Source organism: Manis javanica, chromosome 6, assembly GCF_040802235.1.
Source record: "Manis javanica isolate MJ-LG chromosome 6, MJ_LKY, whole genome shotgun sequence".
In the NCBI taxonomy this organism is placed as follows: domain Eukaryota; kingdom Metazoa; phylum Chordata; class Mammalia; order Pholidota; family Manidae; genus Manis; species Manis javanica.
The window spans coordinates 101,171,845-101,187,459 of NC_133161.1; the positions used below are offsets into that span (position 1 = coordinate 101,171,845).

At 44.4% G+C, this 15,615-nt stretch overlaps 1 protein-coding gene across 1 annotated transcript in view; it reads left to right on the plus strand.

Moving 5' to 3' along the window:
• The window catches only part of SPMIP7 (sperm microtubule inner protein 7), a 54,822-nt gene extending 41,427 nt beyond the window's left edge, over nt 1-13,395 (plus strand). The window contains exons 8-9 of the mRNA XM_017680444.3: nt 8,286-8,393; nt 13,183-13,395. Coding sequence (XP_017535933.3) covers nt 8,286-8,393; nt 13,183-13,306 — 232 coding nt within the window. The 3' untranslated portion in view covers nt 13,307-13,395. The remainder of the gene's footprint in view (nt 1-8,285; nt 8,394-13,182) is intronic.
• The last annotated feature ends 2,220 nt before the right edge of the window (nt 13,396-15,615 follow it).

Below are 15,615 nucleotides of genomic sequence, written 5' to 3' on the forward strand. Positions count from 1 at the left end.
AGGTAAAATGTCCCAGGTACTGGGCTAAGAAGGTGCTAATCTAGACTTTGCCCCCCTCACCTAGCTTAAAAATCTGAAGTGTAGATAAACTCTGTACACAAATAATTATCATAGAAAATGGAATAAAATAAGTCTCCTGAAAAGTTGGCTCAGTGTTTTCAAAGTTCAGTTGCACAGAGAGACACAATTCACAATGGAGGCTGTGTGGTATTTGAGCTGAATCCTGAGGAAGGACTGGTTGGTGTGATTGTTCCATAAACTCTGCAAAGAAATGACTGCTATTAAAAGTAGTAATTCTAAAAGTTTTAAATAAAGGATTTAGGGATAAAACCACTTAAAAAATATTCAGCAGGCATACAAATTTAATACTATTTCTCTTGAATTTTGAAATGTTTTATGAGCATTCTTGCTAAAGAATTGAAGTTTATTGTTTTGGGTCATTCCTCAAAGAGACAGAAGAGCTCACAAATTTGATGTAGAACACACCATTTCACTTGAGTAACTTCAGCATGCCATTCTACCTCATCTTGCTATCAATTTCTGTTTTTAAAGAAATGAGATTATGGGTGGACGGTGTTAACAAAACTTTAGATATTAACTGTGCTTACCCGATTTGGGCACTAGAGGGCCTCCTAGTTTGCAAAGTTTCTTCTGATTAGGTTTCAAATTTTAACGTAATCTTAACCTTTTAACACAAAGAAATGCTTTGCACTTCCATTATGAAATATCTATAGATAGAAAAATATGTAGTGTCTTATATAACCTGTAAAATAAAATAACTAAATACGGGTGTGTTCCCCGCCTATGTTACTAATATCTTCAAGCCCCTGTGTGTTCCTCTTAACTTCATCGCCTGGGGCCCCTTCTGAACCCAGAAGTCAACACCATCACTTCGTGTTTATCCTTTGCTTGCTATGCTTTGTGGTTTTACTACATACAGATGAATCTCTAAACAAAATATTATGTCGTTTCTACCATACCGCGTGTAGCTAAAAACCAATACAAGATGTCATTTGCATAAAGTCACAAACCCAGGAAAACCATAAACTTAACTTTTTGTGAGATAGAGAATAAAATACCATCCTATTCAAAAGCAAATATGACTCTTTATTTCCTCATCTTAAGCTTAAAGAGAGATATCTTTATGATATTATCTTGGGCATTCCCTTCATAATTCATGATACTTAATCACGGTGGGCGAGCCAAGCCATTCCCTGCCCCTTCAGTTAGAAGCCAAATTTCAGACAGAGTCCAGGCCACTGACCCTTGACCAGGTGGTTCCACCATTGGAATCACCTACTTCCCTAAAGGGCGAATGCTTTTCAAATTTCCCTCATTGATTGATTTTGTTTTCCAGTCGCCAAGTAATCTGACAATACTAGTGTTTTTTCTATTGGATATGAACGTACTAGTACTTTGATAAATAGTCTTTTAAACTCATTGTAGAAGTAAATCTGATCATTATAGAAGACAGACAGCAAAATTAATAACAAAAAAAAAACTAACCTCTCACACAAAAAAACATAGCCATTATTAAGGTTTTGGCATTTTCCCATCTGCCATATGCATATTTAGTCTTACTTCTGTAAGTTTCTATAGCTAGATAATAATTTAATACTACAAATAAAATTTTAACCACCTTACCATCACAACATCATGGGTACATGTTACTATGAAGTCATCATAATTTTTATTTGTGTAGATGTACTCTCACTGATGAGCTCATTTAGGTTACCTAGTACATTTTTTCCATTTTTTTGTTATGATACATAACCCTATCAAACACTTTTTATATGAATCATCTTCATAATTCAGAATTTTTTACTTAAGGGAGACTCCTTGAAATGGATCATGGGGTCAAATATATAAACATTCTTAAGATTTTGCTAAATGATTTTTCTGGAGGTATTATATAAAATTACAGTAAACCAGGGTTTACATTCAATGTTTATGCCCACTTTCAATGCAGTAAAGCTCACCAAACATCTTTTTTTCTGCCAAATATTTTCACTGTAAAAATAATTCAAATGTTTTTAAAGTGTAAAGAGAAAAATCTCTCTTCCATTTTCAATCCCAATATTAGAAGTTTGATATAATTTTTAGACTTTGTACCAAGCATGCAGAATGTTTGCAATGTATAGGTACATGTATATTGCTGTGTGTGCAGGATTTGGTGGGGTGAGTGTGTGTGTGTGTGTATGTGTTTGAAATATGCAATGGACATTTTCCCTGACACTATGCAAGGCTATTAAAATCTTTTTGATGGTTGCATGATATTCTAACACAAGAGTATATTGTACTTTATATAGTTCAAGTACTTACTAAATATTTTCCTATTGTAAACAATACAGCAATGAACAACCTCTACATATATCTTTGCACAGTTATTCATGCATTTCTTGAGAAAAAATCCCTAAATATAGAATTGTTGCATGAGTTTTCTCACTAAAACTAAAATATTTTCTAATTTGGTGGTGTTCCCAGTTGTTAAAAATCATTTAAAGTTAAGAAACTCAAAATAATAATGCTCTTTCCACTGCAGTGTCTAACTTCTAACTGGAGACTAGTTTAGGAACTAAGAAGACTTCATAATATCCACTGGGTTCAACAGGAATTCTTGAAGCTCAGGATAAACAGCTTTTTTTGTCTCTTCAACAAATGTGGTCAGTTTACTGGGACAGGTGCTGTTTAGGAATTTTTTTAAAGTGATGCAAGGTCATTCCTCACTTACAATCTGTGTCAAACAAAAGTGTCAAATAAGGATTCCCCCTTTTTTTCCAAATCTGATTTTTTTATCCTTCTCTTGAGTACAAGAGCCATATTCTTTGCAAGAATTTAATGAACAAGGTGGAAGAGAAGTTTACTAAATCATTTTAGACCTACCTATGGAATGATGTGTAACAGCAGATCTGTGCAAAGCCAGGACCCCAAAGCATGGGATCCTGCCCTGTGCTGAGAAGATGGAGGTGGCTGCCGGCATTGCCCTCTCCTTTGCGATGGCCTAACTGTTGAACTACTTGGGATCTGACCTATGTGTGTCTCACCTGGTCCAACCGCTTGTTGTACCAGTGAGGAAACTGAGGCTCAAAGAGAGACTCATGCCCGGATGACACAACAGATGGGGAGGAAGCCAGCCTCAAGCCTGTGCCTTCCAGGCCTGTGCCCGGTGCTTTACAGACAACAAGGCCCATTTTCCCAAGCAGCCAGGCACCTCCACTGGGTTACAGTCTTTTATGTTAGGACTTCACACAGTTCCTATCAGTGGCACCTTTACCTCGGTCATCTCTGGTTGGAGCATTTGCCAATAACAAGTATTCAAGATGGTCCCAGGCAGGCGCTGGTCAAGGTCTGAGACAGCAGAGGGGCCTTCCTGTTAGGCACTGTGGTGTGTTGCACCTTTAAAAAAATATCTTACCACAGCCCAGGTTAAAGAATGAGGCTATGAATAGTAGTTCCTTACATCAGAGACACTTCTGCCTTTTCAGAGAACTTTCACATCCATGCGCATTTGATTTTCAAAATAGGGTGATGAGGCCAGAGCTACAGAAACAGGTTCTACCCCCATTTTACAGATGAAGAGGCTGAGGTTACAGTACAGTGTAAAGAGCCCCAGATCACTCAGTTCATGAACGTCTAAGAAAAAAGCCTAGTCCCCAAAGGACACCCGGCCTTTAACCTGCAGGGACACGGCTTTGCCTCTGTCCAGGAAGTCTTCCAGGGCTGCAGCTCAGCTCTAATAGGGAGCCGTGGGTCATTCCCATGTCCCCTTCCAAAAGGAAGAGTGGAAGTTTCTGAGAACACAGAAAGAATAAATATATTGACTAGATGATGATAATAATAATACTGTATTTCCTGAACTAATCTTGGGGCCACAATGTCTTAACAACAGTGAGAGGAACACAGTCCAATGGCCAAAATGACTCTGGTCTGATTTGTTTTTCTCACCAAACAGTAATAGCAAATGAGCCAAGGCTCATACAGCCCTGGCTTCTTTTTCCCTCCAGCTGAGCCCCCTGGAGAGTTCCCTGCAGGCCCCCTTCCCTCCCCCTCCCCAAGGCCCAGCCTTGACCCCTGCTACGAGTACCCTCCCGCCTTCCCACCTTCCCAGCCCGCCACCTTCTCCCCCACGCCTGCACAAAGCCAGCACTTTACCCAGGTGACAAAACCCCACTGCTGTGAGGGAAGCAAGTCCCTGTGATCCTTGGCAGAGTATAGCCCAGACAGCTTCAGGTCTGCACCTCAGGTCACATGCTGGCGGGGCAGCCCCGGGCTCACTCTGCCTCCTGCCTCCTCTGCTTCCCTCTCACCCAGCCCCACTCACTTCGCATCAGTGGTCTTTGCCCCACTGAGATTCCTTCAACCCCTACACGTGCATTTTAATCATGTACTCACTAACATGACAGCTGCCAGAAGCCAAGCGTGCATGGGTTCTGCGGAGATCTGTACCTGACACAGAGGGGTTCTCAGGGAAAGAAAGTGAAGTTGACTTGAGCTTGCACTGACATGCACACCCTGAATAAACCCTGAACTTGGGCCTAGAAGCTCTCCTGGCAAGGCTGGAAGGCACTGGGGCCTTCCCCATCCAGGCCTCCTGGGTCGGAGTCAGTTCTGCCACCTGCAGCTTGGCTGGCTCTGAGCATGTTGCTTGGACTTTCTCTGAAAACTTGGTTCCTGCATCTATAGAATGGCTTGATTCTAGGACCTATGACACAGGGTCTTGTGAGAATGAAATAAGTCAGCTCATGTAAGCATTTGAAAGGGCGCCTGGGATACAGTCACACTCGGTGAGTGTGAGGCCTGTCTGCAGTCAAAGCAAGAAGCTGAGTGTGTGCTGACATTCTGAGCCATATAGATACCATCTATATTCTGCATATAACATGGTTTTCCCATGTTTTCTTTATTTTCTATTGAGCTTTTAATTATACCCCATCTGTGCTCCCTTTTACTAAGTGATTTACTAAACTTCCTTATATTCTGGAGTTATTTAATACCTATTTTATTATGCTTCATTGAGCAAAACCAATTAGTTGTAAACTTAGGGAATAATTTATTCAAATTTACCCATTAGTGAATAAAATCCAAGCTTATTTTGAGAATTGGGGTGCAAAGGACTAAAAGCTCTGGAGCAAAGACAAAAATGGAGATACTTCTTGTCTTTAAATGGGTTGCTGCTTCTCTCTGCTTTCCCTAAATGGGGTCAGGGGGTGGTGGTGGTGGTGAACATACACTGACCTGAAAACCCATTTGCAAGTCTGTACATTTCAGGACCTTTGAGACCTTTGCTCCCTCCATCTGCAAAAGAAAGTCACCCATGAGCAGCAGGGTATCCCCCAGAGACTATATCTTCTGATATAAGGTCATCATGTTGCATTTAAGTTGGAAAAAATCCCCTCGGGATGTCCCTGCAGAAGGGTTAAATGGAATAGATTTAGAAGCAGTGTGGGTAAGGACTTTCGTTTTCAAATATTTGGCAGTTTATTATGCAATTGAATTCATTTCTCAAGCCTAAGCAGCTTATCTTTAATTCAGTCTAGTAGTTCATGCTTTGTTATTATTAGATATGATGTGATATAATATCATTATAATGTAATATAGAATACCATTTAGCATCCATAACCTGTACTCCACAAGGCACATACAGCTGTGTGATGCTGCCTATCAAACCCTTCTCAGGATTGACAAGGTGCTTGCTTCCATCTTGGACTTCTTCGCTGCTCTAATGGAAGGCTACAACTTCAGAGCATTTTTAATTCTGCAGGTGTTTTAGGGGCGGTGGAAAAAACTTCTCACACAGAGGAAGGGGATTTCCTCTGTAACATGCATGGAAGCTTTAATGACTGTTTGGGGGAGGAACATACACATGAATAATTTTGCCCCAAGTTTTGTCACTTCTCTGACATACATCTACACTTAAAGAAAATTCCCAGAAATCCTAAAGGGCACTGCCTAGAATTTGGCAGCTCCGGTTCACTAGCCCCACCAACAAGTGTGAACCCGTAACTCAGAAACAGAGACTTCTGAACTTCATTGCACACTAGAATTACCTGGAGAGCTTCTGAAAACCCCAGATCCCATGTCACATCCCTTACCAATGACATCAGGGTGTCCGGGAGAGGGGGTCAGACATGGCTACCCTTAGAAAATCCCCTTGAGTTTTCAGTGTGCAAAACACTTGGAAACCACTGTTTTAACATCTTTACAGCTGCCTGTACTGTATATACTCTGTATTCTCCACCTATCAAGCTCCTATTTGGTAAATGTCTTATTTTTTAAGTCTTATATTTCAACTAAAATTAGTTGAGCACCTACTAGGTGCTAAAATTTGCCTGCTGCTAGCCCATTCACTGAGTCCCTTTAACCTCTGAGTGCCCCTAAGAGGTTGGGGGTGTTCTCTCCTGGCTGCAGTTGGCTGAGCTGAGCCCCAGAGGGCTTTCCTCATTTGAATAAAATCTCCCTGTTGGTTGAAGGGTTGAGTCAGGATCCAGGCCTGGCTCCTGGTGCAGAGGGCATCCCCTGCTCTCTAGCCACCTTTTTTTCCTAGTCCCACAAGATCCAGTAACTTGCACTGTGTTTTGTGCTACTGTCTTGGATGGAACTTCCCTCCGCTTTATTAGCATCAGGTGTCCCTTGACATTATGGCCAGTGAGTGTTACCCCTGTGGAGTCAGAGAGCCGTAAGCTTGGAAGAGGCAGTGGAGGAAGTTTATTAGCGCAGTTCCTGCCTGAGACATCATCTTTCCTCACCATCTGAGGCCAGCACTTAATCCCTGCATGGAAGGACACCAAGGGGCTTTAATACGAACTGCTACCTTTTTTTCATTCACATGTAGGCTCTCGCCCATGTCCTTGAGGATGGAATAATCACCTCCCTTTTGGAGCTGAGGTGGTAAGGCTCCGAGAGGTTACGACCTCCACCCAGATCCGAGCTGATGAGTGGGATCAAGGGGTCTGAATTCAAGTCCTAACCCTCGAGTGCACTCCATTTCACTGTCCCCCAGCGCCCCATCTGCTCTGTCCCCTGACATTTGTAAAGAGCAAGCACCCTGAAGCTCCAGATTTTGAAAATTGGTCCCAAGGTAAATGGTTCTGGAGGTTTTCTTCAGCTTATTGGAGATGTGGAAAGGGCACAGATATAACCAAGAGCTCCACAGCAAAACCATTCCTTCTCCTTTGACAGAGCTTTGGTTACTGATGCTACCTTGCATTTGGTCAGAGCATCAGTCTAGAATAAGGAACAGGGCCAAGGAGATGTCGTGCTCTCAGAAGGGCCCCAGCTGGGAAGGGCCAAATGCTGAGTGAGTGTAAGTGGCAAACAGATATCTAGCCCTTTCCACACTCCCTGCAAAGCAGGCCTCATAGGCTAAGGCCATAGCACAGGAAGGACACCAAGAGCTGCATTCCACAAAGATGATGTGCCATTTGAGGGAGCCTCGCCCTGTGCACACAGTGTCTTCTTGCTCCTTGAAATGCAGTTTAGATCCTATGTTCTTCCTAGTGGCCAAGGCCACATCTGAAGCAGCACCCAGGACAGAGCCCACGAGGCCCTCACCTTTCCCTCAGGAAGCAGCCACGCAAAGCACTCCGTTTGCTATGAAAGTGGCAAAAAGAGTAGTTGCTCTTCCCGCTCTTCTCAACATCTATTAAAGTATTTCTTTTGAATGTTCGCTTGCATACAGAGTGAGATTTGATTTCCACACTCAAAAACCCTCCCACACCTCCTGGGGCTGTCCCCTCCCTCACAGGGAAGAGAGCAGGGGAAGCAGAAGAGTAGGTGGAACTGAACTAAACAAACCAATGCTTGTGTAAATTTATGCAAGTTAGGAAATTACATGAAATTAGTAATACAGTAAACCTTAATGATGGCAAGAATAAAATATTATTTAAAAAACACAGTTGTGTGCACACTAATATTGGGGTCAGAATTACAGGCATGAATGGGACACAGGTCTGCTGTTCTATAAAAAATGCATGTCCACTTTCATTAGGAAACAGCTCAGCAGTGAATTACGTATGTAGAATACATGCAAATAAATAGGCAAATATGGACTTGAAATAAGTTTCTTCAGTCCTGGAGTCGAGCCATTATCTACACATCTCGGCATCTATGGGCCCCCTTACCGCACCTTCTTCTGTTTGGCAGCCCAGTTTCCAGACCTTGCACAGGACAAAACCATCAGACTGCGTCGTCCTTTATATTTTCATATTTGGGTGCTGCAGGACCATGAAGATTTCACAAATCACTACTTTCATTTCCTCTCTTCCCCTTCTTTTAACTCTTTCCTTCAGATCTTCAAATATTCCAGGATACACTGGTAAGGTTCATTTCACAGCCACCCATCCAGCAAATTCTGATATTCCATCAACAAGGCCATCACCAGACTCAGAAGTGCACCAGTAAGTATGAGACTTATTACTCAATGTGCCCAGATACGCTGGTGGGCAGGTGAAGGCGGGGGTTAGGGAGTGGGACTAATTATGGTTTTCTCATTAAAGAGCAATTAAATACTAAGAGTAAATTTATATTGTTTAAAAAATGCTATGTCAAGCCCAAAAAGACAGAAGAGTTCATTTTCCCACTGCTGTTGCTGAAAGGAGGGTATTAAGATACTTAAAGCATATTAGGGGAACAGCGTCTCCGCCCCTTAGGCTCATAGCTTTGCACAGGTATAGTCCTCTGCACTGCCATCAGAACAGGCTTGGAGGCATGGAACATGCCACATGACAGACACATTTACTTCTTGTGAATAACCACCTTATTTTTCATAAAAGACAACATTCTGTTGAAAGTCACATGTATTTTTTAATGCCGTTTAGCAAATTGAAAACAGGACACATTAGATAGAAGGTTATTGCAGACTCCATTATTTCAAGCTGCTAGTGAGGAGCGGCACATTATTGCTCATTATAACTCAAATATGAAAGCATTTGATGGAAGTCCTGGCCTTGCATATAAGATGACACAGTTTTAAAGATGCAGATACAGTCTTAACCGGGTCCAGACGCTGGCCCCACGCAAATGAATAAACTCTCCTCATAGGTCAGTATATGTCTAGAGGTGTGGGGAGCAGTTCTTCTCATTTTGGTAGAGAATCCATTCATTTATTGAACATTTATTAAGCATCCATTCCAGGCCAGCACTGCAGGACTGTTCAATGCTCTTAGTATGCAGAATTGAGCAGAAAAGATCATGTCTCTCTGGGACTTGTGCTCTGGTGTGAAAAACAGCAAAGATGTGCCCAAGAAACTGAAGAAATAAATGAGTTTACAGAGTGATATGTGCCATGAACGAGAAAATGCAGGGTGATGCAGTGGAAAATGCCTGGGCAGGGCAGGGATGTAGTTTGGCAGTCAGGGTGGGCTTTCTGAGGAGGTGACCTTCAAGAGGGGTCCTGCCTCTTGTTAAATGTGTCCAAAGGCAGCAACCATGAGGAACTCCTGAGCAGCGGTCTGCAGTTCGTACAGCTGTGCATTCACTCTCATTCACATGTCTGTTTGTTGGCCTATTCCTGTGTTCCTCCAACAGGTCAACAAATGTTTATGGTGCTCCAGAAACTCACAAGAATTAGATGTAGTTTGTAAGAAGCTCAGAGCAAAGAGCAAGAAATAAGCATCTATAGCAGAGATGACAAGGGCCCTCCCAATAAGAGCCACATGTACTGGCCAAGTGCACTCTTACCTCATTTCATCAACCTGGCAACCCTGTGGGGAAGGCACTCTTTCTCTTCCGCTTGACAGATGAGGAAACTGAGGCATACACAAGCACTAGGGGTCTGTGTGGGGCACTAAAGCAGCCTTCTCAGAGGAAGTGGTGGCTGTGTGGGGACAGAGATTTCCTCCCTCCGGGGAACCCCCAGAGACAAGCCCCTCAGCATGTGATCACAGACTCTCGGGGGGCAGCTCCCCAGCACCACTTGTCTCCGCACACCAGCGGAGAGCAGCCAACCTCATCCCATGGGCGGTGACCTAGTTCTAAAGCAGTGACTGAAGGAGGGTGTGGGCCCTGCTGTGCAAGGCTTTGTCAACTGACCTAAAGTCTGAGCTTGATGATTGTCCAGGCCATCTGATGAAAAATGAGGTCATTGGCTTTCTAGGCTCATAGTTTGCATTGAATTTGTTTTCTCTCAAGACATATTTTCAAAAGTCACAAGTCGATTTGCAAAGGAAGGACTGGTGGAAATTTAGACAACATATTTTATTTCATTGAAAGACCTAAAGAAACAATGTCCAAACTCAGTACACCCTACATGTGTCCTATAGACTTACCGTCCAGAAAAAGCTGGGATACTCAGAATCCAGGCAGTTACTGATGGAGGAGGGCCCCTATTCAAAGATATCTGCTTGGACTCATGGACTCCAAGTAGGGACTAGCGGTCACCAAAGGGAAGGGGTTGGGGAGGGAAGGAGAAGAGGATTAAGGGGCACTATAATCAGCACACACAATATAGGCAGGTCACAGGGAAGGCAGTGCAGCCCGGAGAAGATGAGCAGTGACTCTGTAGCATCTGACTACGCTGATGGACAGTGACTGCAATGGGGTGTGTGTGGGGACTTGATAATATGGCTGAATGTTGAAACCACAATGTTGCTCATGTGAAGGTTGTATATCAATGATACCTTAATTTTAAAAAATTAAATAAATAAAAATTAAAATAAATGTTATCGACATATTAAAAAAAAAAATGTCTGCTCAGCACCAAGGCGAATGTTTTTGATCCCTTGCCTTGTGTGTTCACAGTCCAGCTCATCCCCCCAAATATCTCAGACCTCATCCCTGACATCCTGGTAGCCTAGGTCATCACCTTAGCCCTGTAATCTAGCTACTCTTTGTTCCTCATCCTGTTCAGAGAAATCTGGGTTTCTAAGTGGAAAACTCCTCCACTGGTACTTCATTACTGCCACGGTTACCCGTGTCACTGCGTCATTACTGCTACTGTTACTGTTTGAGGAAGGAACTTGGATATTTTGGCCACGCTCATGTTCAGATTCAAGCCCATTGTGGATGCCTGCACAGGCTCACCCCCACCACCCCACTGCACACACAGCTCTCACCTGCTGTCAGGTGGGGCCTGGGAACCCTCTGAGATGGTTTCTCTGGAATTCCTGTTCTTGGGGGCCACATAGGCTCTGGAAACACCGAGTGGCGGCCACCATGTGTCACCAGCTAAGCGGTGGACTTGCGTTGGTTCAGCTGCCACATCCCCCTCCCTGCGGGCACCCCAGAGGGCCTGTAAATTCTACAAAGTGCTCTCGGGACATAAGGACAGGCCCTGTAGCAGAAAGGCCAATGGTCTGTATTGATCCTGGACCTTGTGAGCAGAGAAAATCAGGCCTTTGAGATTCTCCACCAGGAAGCAGCACCTCTCATATTTGTGACACTACATTTAATGTCTTTTGCTAAAAATTTCCAGTGAAAGTGGGAGTCTTGGCCTCTCCCTGATGAGTATTATGAGAACTTCATGAGCTGACTTCCTCCTGATCATATCTGCCTGATCTGATGCAACTTTTCCTGTTGTTTCTAAGAAGCAGTCTGTGCACGGGCTCCCTGTGCATTCCTGCTGCCCCCTCTTGCTGCCCCTGCATACTGCACCCCTTTTATTAGCCTCATTGTCCACCACGGCCATAGTCACACTGCCCTGCAGCTCATCTCCCTCCCCGGTCCCTCTCCAACCACCTACCCAGTGCCTGGCCACTCCACTGGCCCTTCCCCGGCTCTCCCTCTCCCCTCCCTTCCCTCCCTCCCCCTGCATCGGAGCTGTTTCCTCCACCACCTTTCCTCTTGGAGAGACAAGCTCTTGCTCACTTTTCTAGAGTGTTCATCCTTTCTGCCAAGCTCTTGGTCCTCTTCACGAAGCTTCCTCCCTGCTTGCTTAGATAGGACCTGAAAATTTCCTGCTGTGGAAATCCCAGGAGTCCCTGCAAGCTGCCATCTTGCCTCTCTCCTCTGCCACTCACTTCTGAACTCTAAGAGCGAACTCCTCTCTCGCTGTCTCCACACCTTCCTTGTCCTCCGCCCCTTGCAGTCTGTCAGTGAAATGCCCTTGGGGCCAGAGCTCAGAGAGCCGGGAGGCCAGGGGCTGCTGAAATGTCCTCCTGCAGAGCACATTCGCAGTGGTGCCTGCAGCTGATGGGCTGTGGTGGCGGCTTGGGGTTCAGTACTTCAGGCTTTGGTCTCAGTGCCAAGGATTGAGGGCCCTGTGCTCCTCCCATAACACAATTTGAGGGAGGTGTACAGGACACCCAACAGGACCTTAGGTTGATACTGAGATGAGATGCAGGATAGCAAGTAAGAGATTGTTGGGAGAGATTTGAAGTGATGGGCAGGGGGTGAACCCCGATTTCGAGAGCAAGACATGCATGCACAGGCACTTCCCTCCAGCCTGTTGCCATCACGGTCCACATTCCCTGTGCGTTCCCTCACTCCAGGGTGCAGCCTTAACAGAAGCCTGAGTTTACCTTCAGCTGCCATTTCCCATAACCTCACAAAAAAAGTTATGACTTCATGATAATAATAACATAAAAACCAACCACTTTAGATCCAGTTGCTGTGCACTGTCACTTCTGCCACAAACATCCCATTGTGTGCATGTGTGACTCAGCAGCAAATTCACAGCAAAAGTGCTAAACGCTGTGCTGCTTGTCAAGAGAGCTGGTACAGTATGCGTGTCCACGCTGGAATGGCCCCCTGGGCATAAACAGGGCTGGGAGAGCATCATACATACACTCTTCTACATTCTCACAGTTGTTTTCTTTAATTCTCATGACACATTTGGTAGAGCCTTGTTCCTGCTGAATGAATAACCAAACTAAGGTACCCGTGATGTTAGTACTCTACCCCTGTGCTCTCTCACACCCACAAAGCCTTTGTATGGTGACCAGTGGGTACATCCTTTCGGCTGCATTTTCTGTATTCTTAGCACCTGTTGTAACTCTAGGCACAGGGCAGATTTTCAATCATGAAACATTGCAATATAGTACATATGGTGCAATAGTGAAACTAAATGCAAATACATGAAGTAAATGAAACAATATGTACAAGGATTAATTGTTCCTGGTCTATTATGTTCTACTCTAACCTCTCTCATACGCCTTTGTCATTAGTTGAAGAATAGATGAGACTACATGCTTTTATGTTTACTGTGTAAAGTGCCTTTTTTTTTACTTTTCTTCTCCCACCCTGTTATAGGGTCTTAAGGAAAGAAATGGGAGTTGACCTCTTCCATCACCAAGCACCGCTGTCCCAAATGGTCACAACTGTAAAACCCTACAATCCCTTCAATCAGAAGGAAAAGGAAACAGCAGGCTACTGAAAAGGGCTGCCTGCTGAGTGACACTTGTAAACGTGCTCCCTGAGGAGGCACCACACAGGGTGCAATGGAAATAAAAGGCCTGGGTATGTTCCAAGTGTGTTTATAATAGTTGGACAAGGCCTGGTGCTCTTTTCTGCCTGAGGTTGAGCGTTCTTGTCTTGCCAATGGGTTTCAGCCCCAGACTAGTTCACTATAGATTCAATGTGACCAAAGAAACAACAGTAGAACATTATTGGGGTAAAAGGGTTCTACTGAACTTTATTTCCATGGTGGCAGGTCCATCACTAGAATCCCATCCACTCAGAGTGAGTCTGCATGCAGCAGTCGGTCTCTGCCTCGGCACCTCTCTACCCGCGCAGCCATCCCAGTCTCTGTCCTCAGCGCTGCCACCACTCCAGCCTCTGCTCTGCTCTCCTGCAGTCTTACAGCCATGACACCGTGCTGCCCAGAGAACTGGGTGGGGCTCTTTACATAGAGTCAATAATGATGTATTGCCCACATGTGTCTAGTGAGCTAGCCAACCAGGGCCAGGTGAGAATCCTGGCCATAGGGACCTTCACTTTATCCACAGTCCTGGACCCCAGCCCCAGTCACTTGCCAACATTCCACAATGGCAGACAAGGTTTCCTGGAAGCCATTAGCAGCAGGGGCTTTATTTCAGAAGATTCCTCTTTAGAGTTGAAAAGCCAGGTCTACCTAAAGGACACATGTCTTGCCCAAGTGAATGCAGGGATTACAAGCATAGAACATAGATCACAGATTATCCAGACAAAAGCCCATATACTGTTAATGAGAAAACTGAGTGACTGAAAGAGAAAGTGGCATTTGCTCTTTTCACATAGGACACAACATCACACGGGACAACATCTGTGATAAAGGACAAACCCCCCTTTGCCTGGCCCCAATATCTCTCCTTTGGAGAGAGAGCATTCCCCAGACTCCATGAGGGTCAGGGGGCAGGAGTGACCACTCATGTCCATGTCAGGGTCAGTGTCTGGCTTGTCTGGGCCTCAATCAAACAGGGCACTCTCTCCAGAGCCATTCAAGTCATGTGTGGGCTGTGCAGGATCCCTCTGGCCTCCGAAATGCAGTTATATTTGTATATACATAAAGTTTATTTGTATGTGTGTATACATATCTGTTGATCCGGTTAGAGTTTACAAAATGCTTTCATAAAACTTAGCTCACTTCTTCCTGCAACCCCCATCAGGTATTTTCCAAACACCTATTTATGAATAGGCAGACTAAAGCTCAGAGAAGTGAAGTATTTATCTAAGACTGTACAACTAATAATTAGCAGAGTTAGAACTAGAACCCAGGCTTTCTGAATTTAGCTAATCATACCTCCCAACGCTATTTCTCCATATACTGGATGATATTCACTGAGTTATTCAAAAATAAAATAAACAGAAACAGGACACCCCCCCCCCACAAAACCCCCTGTGTTTCTCAGGTTTCTTCCTGCCTTCTCCTCTTCCCAAAGGATGCAGAATGAGCTAGTGATCCCACCGAACTCCAGGCAAATATGTAAATCTTTTGGGAGTAGTTCAACCCTGCTTATTCCATTGAAGGGCAAAATGAGCTGCTTTTGTCTGGGGTCATGTGCTGCTTCAACTGACAGCTCCACAGACCTGGATGCTGACTGTTCAGACCCTCCCTGTGAGCTGCCTTTGTGCAAAGACAAACAGGAAGGTATCCATCCATCCATCGTGGGGAGCTGACCCACTTCAAGGAAAAGGAATGACTTCACCTGGACCTGAGAATGCAGCCTAATTATTTTCAGGTACAATTTTGTTTTAAAAAAATCAGACCAAAACAAAAATTGTCATTGCTGGAAGATTCTTACCCAAATGGGAAGGATTAGCCTTGTCTAGGGAGGAGATTAATGTAGATACCTGAGATCACACTTTGTGGTAAACATCCCTGGCAGGCCACTTCATCAGGAGGTGATGCTGCTCAAACTCTGAGGTACATGTTCATATTCTGGGACTTTCTACCACAGGACACCAGTAGCTCCTCATCTTAACATTCTGCAGGCTAAGATACTTGGCTGCATCCTCCACAGTGCAGATGACCTGACATACATCAGAGCACTTAGCATCTCCAGATCTGCTTCTAGAAGGATGTTGGCTTCGCCTGCAGCTTCCCTGGGCCACGTCTAGAGGAACAAAGATTACACCTCTCTGTTTGTGCCATAAGTAGGTCAGACTTCTCACCTGCAGAGATAAAGCTGCAAATCCTCCTCACCACAGATCTAGAATCCAAGGGCAACATGGAAACACCAGTTCCCGGCTCTTACACATGAGTGA